General features: G+C 33.1%; 1 protein-coding gene across 1 annotated transcript in view; it reads right to left on the bottom strand.

Moving 5' to 3' along the window:
• The window catches only part of LOC117176618, an 89,469-nt gene that overhangs the window by 17,320 nt on the left and 65,505 nt on the right, over positions 1-6,644 (bottom strand). The window contains exons 2-3 of the mRNA XM_033366872.1: positions 1,643-1,991; positions 1,161-1,285 (exon numbers count right to left, since the gene is read on the bottom strand). Of these exons, the coding sequence (XP_033222763.1) occupies positions 1,161-1,285; positions 1,643-1,725 (208 nt within the window). The 5' untranslated portion in view covers positions 1,726-1,991. The remainder of the gene's footprint in view (positions 1-1,160; positions 1,286-1,642; positions 1,992-6,644) is intronic.

Raw genomic sequence — 6,644 nt, 5'->3', positions numbered from 1 at the left:
GATATATTGTAATTCAGTTTCAAACCCAGGTTACAATTCTAGTATTCTTCTTCCTGCATTGTAAACCTGATTATATAATATGAATGAGAAATATTTTCCTTCAAATATATCGCTGAAAAACGAGCGCTTTCTTTAGTTTAAGATTAAGGATCGCTTTTAGAGCGTCGTATTTTGAAGCAAAAGCGCACTGTTTTAAAGATATTTTTTTTTGGTTATAGTACGGTTTCAATACTACAAAAAAACCTCTTAATGATGATATTTTTTACAGCGATAATAAATCATAGATTCATTTTCTTAGACATAGGTTTTGTAAACAATGATAAGTAAGATTAAAGTATGTAATTTCTATCGAATGACTACAAAATGATGAAGAACTTATACGAAAATGCCAGTTCACGTAGATTGCTTTCTGGTAATAATAATGTAATCTTGATCATCGCAATCGATATTTAAACGCAGTGTATTATTTTTTTTTATGGTTGATTTAATATGGGTTTTTACCCTAAACGAAATATTCTTATTCTCTTTCATAAAAACTATAATAAATGGAGATTTAATTTAGAAAATCCAGCATTAAATTAAGTATTTTTTATCTAGCGTACACAACTTAGTATCATTTGTATGGAATGTGGACTCCCAATAACGCAAAGTATAATTAGAAAAAAGGGAGAGCGAACAAGAACCCATACTGAATTCTCTTCGAGTAATCAATGGGTTTTCTTAAATCGAAAGATTTTTTCTATTGATGGATTCACGTAGCATGAAATTACCTGATTTGATTAATTCAAAGACCTTATGATTGCATCAGCTGCTGACCATTGACATTGAATTCGTAAATGAATCGGCTTAATACAGGGTTAAATTCACGGCCATCTGCTATTTAGTAACGTTTTATTTATTTTTGTAATTTCTTATGTTATTTTTTGTCTTCCGACTTTGTGAAATGTTAGGAATTAGGATACTTTTATCAATTTTGTTATATTCGTGACTCTTTGGTAATATTTAATGTCACGGCCATTATTGGGCAACTCTAAAGGTCGCTATAGATCATCGAACCAAAATATTAACTTATCAATATACAAAACTATTTTGTGTTTTTAGATTATGCGAATATTTTAGAACCCTTTCTAATATAAAAATTCTGTATTTCTGATACTCACTAAGGGCTGCGATAATGTTAAGTAATTGTCCAAAAATGCAACTCTCTGGCGGGTAAGTTGCTGTGTCCGAAATAAATGGGAAACCTGCCACCACCACATGATCCTGTTGTACAGCTATTATATATCTATAAACAAATTGTTTCTTTTAATTTAATTGTAAGATTTATCTGTTTTTTTAATATTCGGTTAGTCAGTTTCAATCAACCCATCGCATGTTAAACTTCTATTGAACACTAAAGGAGATGATATTTTGTAAATATATGAGAAACGTTTTTGATAAGATACTCTAACTCAATTTTATATTTGTATATTTTGTGTGTTTTTTGCCACTCAAAGTCAAGTCATATGTAAACAATATTTTTCAAAAAATTATCACTATAAAATATGTTTTTAAATATAAAGTCTAATTATGAAATAAAATAGTGTTAACAAGATAATAGTATAGTGAATAGAAAATAATATAATGCTTATCAATTACTTACGAAATAAGAAATGTTATAGGTAACGAGATAAAAATGATGATCGGGATGTAATGCAAGTTGACGAAAACCTCTTGTTCCTCCATAACTAATTGCTACTATTGGCTTTTGCCGACGATGGTGGAGGCGGCAGTGCAAATGAAGAACTGAAGGCGGTTTCCTTGAATGCTAGTCAACTAACTTATCAATGATCACGGATGAGCCTTGACTCATATTCACGTTCCTCTGGCCTTCCTTGTGGCAATCATGTGCGAATTTTTGATATGGTGGGGGCGATGTCTCGTCAACGGTCATTAGCCTCCTTTGACCATTTTTGTATAAACGAATGATTTTACTCGGGGTAATTCATTTTCTGCAACCATACGTACGATTAGAATGAATTCAATGTAATAAAATTTCAAGACAGATCGTTCACAAATTATTTTATAAAGATCAGAGATCACATAGCCTCCGTAAAAGAGCTCTTCGCTCTTCTCAGTTCAGTTCAAAATTTTCTTTATTTTTCATAAGTCAATATACAAGAAACGAAAGTATATAACAAATAATATATTTTACGAGTCCTATCTTATGAAAACGATATAGATTTCTAATTTGCTGATGAATATATTAATTGCCTATGTGTTACTAAATTTTCTGCGATTCTTCCTTGTTTTTATTCTACTTGCCTTCAAATTTGTGTATAATCTTCGTTAATGTACCCCCTGTCCCTGCACACTTTCATCACTGGTTTCATGTACGCACAACCCGTCTCGCTACTTACCCCTAAAATACAATCATTCAATTCTCCTAATGAGAAAGAGGGATTATATAGAATATCGAAATTATAAACTGGTCTCTGTTCTTCATTTTTACTGCGATTATGTTTCGCAATTTCATTAGATTTTAAAAGAATTCTGTAACAACACATTCATTTTTAAAAAGATGTTTACTAATATTTTATTTAGAAATTCAAACTATAAATTATCGTTTTATTGTTATATGGCATTCCTACATACAACTATAGCCTATACAGAGAGCCGTGACAATGATTGATTCTACTTTTCCTCCCTCTTCGCTCTTTCTTCCTTTGTTCTATAACTTCATTGAGCTGATCACATTGTTTTTTCGAAACATACTTCTTTCACTCGAGTTTACTTTTTTGAGTTTAATTTTTGAAATTCTTTTCTAAATTCAATAAATAGAGACATCAGGTTATACATTGCTGTTGTTCTTTGAATTTCGGATCCGTTTCAACTCTAATTTATAGTGATTTGTGGTGTCGAGCAAAAATTAGTACACTTAGGTTAGAACTGCTCAAGATATTTCAGTATGCGATAAAGTCCAAGTTCAGTTAATTATCCAGACAATATCTTTACACATGCTACGGTTTCATAGTTAATAATATGATTAACAAGACAGTTTTTAACTTTTATAAAAATGTCTATGGTCTGCGAACCAATTTTCAATTAATTTTAATGTTATTTTTCTATATCGACCGTGAGGCTTTCAGTTATGCTGTGTCAGGGTAAAAAAATTGTTCAAATGATTAGCTGTTCTTATCCTTTAGTAAAGTACCATAGCAAGGAGTCATTGAAAATGCATTTTTATTTGAGTTTGCGAAGAAAATAGAGCATGTGCTTGGAAAATTGGTACAGATGCATAATTATTTATAAAATGAACTGGATCCCGGCTTTAATTTTGGAGCTGGTTGGGGAGCCCGACTTCAAGTCGGGCTGTGGCTGGAGTTTCTGGTCGGAGTCCGACCAGCATCGTCACGCTGCGTTGACCAGCGTCCGACCATGGAGCATGGTCGGGAGCTGGCCGGAGAGCCCGACCGTGGCCCGGACAAGATCAATTGGTGCTTTACTAGATTTAAATGATTCGGGTATCAATTGTATAAAGAGCATCAGTCACTGAATTAGGGGATCAATTTGATTCTTTTTTACTGTAGAATTGGAGCATATTAATATATGAAGTTCCACACGCCCGGCCCACAGACAACATTAACTATTTTCACGTAGTCATTGAGGGACAAAAAAGATTTTAAAAAAAAACAACAAATTTAACGATTGCGAGTATTTTGACTTTAAGCACTAATATTCCTGTTTAGAGTAAATACATATATTACATTTTAAACATTATTTTACAAATAAAATTTCTAACGCTACGGGGTATCGGACCTAAATATCTGTACTTAAATCTAACGCCTAGCAGCCGAGAGTGCTAACCACTGCGTTAAACTGACAAGTTGAAACTCGTTGAAAAAACCATCCTTATAATCTACCGTTCCGAAAAGTTAAAGTAGCAAATTTTAAGTTATATTTTTCTAATTATTTATTATAATGCGACGTTATATAAATATAAAATACGCGGACTTTTAACAGGGATATCAATATATTCCATGGCCGGACGCTGACCAGCGCAGCGTGACGATTCTGGTCGGATTCTAACTAGAAACTCAGGCCACAGCCCAACTTAAAGTCGGGCTTCCCGGCCAGCTCCCGACTTAAAGCCGAACTATCCAGCCGTAGGCTTATACAACTTTTTTATGTTACAACAAATAGTTCTTCTTATAAATAATTACGCATCTGTACCAATTTTCGAAAGACATGCTCTATTGTCTTCGTAAACTCAAATAAAAATGCATTTTCAATGACTCTTTGCTATGGTCTTTACTAATGGATAAGAACAGTTAATCATTTGAAACTTTTTTTTCCCCTGATACTGCATACCCGAAAGCCTCACGGTCGATATAGAAAAATAACATTAAAATTCATTGAAAATTGGTTCGCAGACCATAGACATTTTTATAAAAGTTAACAACTGTCATGTTAATCATAATATTAACTATTAAGCCGTATCATGTGTAAAAATATTGTCTGAAAAGTTAACTGAACTGGGACTTTATCGTATGCTGAAATGTCTTGAGTAGTTCTAACCTAAATGTACTAATTTTTACGCGACACCACAAATCACTATAAATTAGAGTTGAAACAGATCCGAAATTTAAAGAAAGACAGAAATGTATAACCTAATATCTCTATTTATTGAGTTTAGAGAAGAAAATCTTTTTAAAAATGAATGCGTTGTTACAGAAATATTTTAAAATCTAATGAAATTGTGAAACATAATTGGAAAACCTCTTGAGCGGAATTCGTACTCACCAAAACTACCTACTTTTGACCCGAGCGGAATTCAAGATTTGTGTTCGGAGAGTGGATGACCGTGAGCGGAGTTCGTATGCGCCCGGGCAGTCATCATTTCCTCCACGGCGAATTTCGATATGAATATTAAATCCTCATAAGCTCCCCATTGCGTTAATGAAGTGATTCAAAAAAAAAAATTGCTATTGTTTTTTTGTTTGTGAAGTAGTTGCAAATTGCAGAGGGAAAATCCGCAACTTTTGTACATTATTAAAAGAGAATATTATTTAAAATCACAATAACATGATAATCGCTGGGGAATTGTATTTCCCCACAAAAACAAATTTTGTAGATGTTGTTGATGTGCATTGTTGGCTTTACGGCCAGGTGAATGTAAAAGAATTGATATTTTATTATTGATGTAGGTTTTTTGACCCGGGAAATTAATCAATAGTTTAAGATGTTAATTTTATTTGTCTACTTGGTCATAATTAATATTATTAAAATATTGATTAATTTTTAAGATTGTGAAAAAAACGCTCTCTAGCTCCGCTGTGAAAAAAACGCTCTCTAGCTCCGCTGGGATATGAGTCCAGGTCCTTCAGATTGCCGGTCTGATGCTCTACCAACTGAGGTACGGAGAGACGAGAACACTTTCCTCACAATCTCCTTACAAGCTACACAAGATTCTGAGGAAAGTGTTCTCGTCTCTCCGTGGCTCAGCTGGTAGAGCATCAGACCGGCAATCTGCAGGACCTGGGCTCATATCCCAGCGGAGCTGGAGAGCGTTTTCTTTTCACAATTTTAAAAATTAATCAATATTAATGGCACGTTATATATCAGTGAGCTTTTCTAAATCTGTGAAAAGTACATAATTTCTTGTAGTAAACCTGTTCTACAATTGAAAGTATTATTCTTTGGTTATTATATCTCAATTGTGGAATTATATCAACTCTTTAATTTAAAACTAAAATTTAATTTAATTTCATTAATAATAATTAATATATCTTGCAGTATTCTTTACAAAAAATTCTTTTAACGAAGAACAACTCATGAAAAAAATTATAATGTTTGAGGAAAGTTTTTTAACCCTTAAACACAGTTTTTTGTGTATAAGAGAAGTACACCAAACTCTCGCGTTCAGACAGCCCATTCTCAGCCATCTTAGAACTGCTGGCTCCCATAGTTTCTCTGGGGAGCAGAGCGAGAGCGGTTGCAACATTATGTATATATGTATATAGATAGATATATATTCAAATTAGAAGCGAGTCAGGCGGCCCTCACTGTCTACGTTTCGATCTCCCCGAAAGCAGTCCAAGGCTATTTGAAGTCAACCCCCGAAACTGGACTGAAATCGGGAGTTTGGTGTAGTGTTAATTAATGAATTTGTCTGTTATGGCGAGGAATTATAATTAGAAAAATAATTATTCAAATATTCTTCAAAAACTTTTCTTCTCCTCATATCGACGAAAATTTGATGCAATTTTTGTTCGCAGTAGTAAGTATACAGATTGTCGAGAAGCATTGCATTTAAAAAAAATTTTGCTCGATTTCTTATACACAAATTTTTCTGTAAAATAGTTTCATGTTTCTGAAATTTTTTTAATTTTAATTTTCCGAAGTGTTGATAATTTAAATTTTTGAATGTACATAATTTCACAACTGAGATATTAACCAAAGAATAACACTTCCAAAGGTAAAACAGCATACCTACAAGACAATATGTACGTTTCACAGATTTAATAAGATTTACTGATGAGCACCACCATAATGTGCCCAAATGTGTACTAAAAACAGCGGGCGAGGCTGTCAAAGGATTGCTGTCGAGTTAAAGACGATAGTTCATGCAAATTTAATATATCATTATACTACCTACCGACGCG

The sequence above is a fragment of the Belonocnema kinseyi genome, chromosome 7, assembly GCF_010883055.1.
Source record: "Belonocnema kinseyi isolate 2016_QV_RU_SX_M_011 chromosome 7, B_treatae_v1, whole genome shotgun sequence".
Classification (NCBI taxonomy): Eukaryota; Metazoa; Arthropoda; class Insecta; order Hymenoptera; family Cynipidae; genus Belonocnema; species Belonocnema kinseyi.
This window is presented reverse-complemented; position numbering and strand designations above follow the sequence as displayed.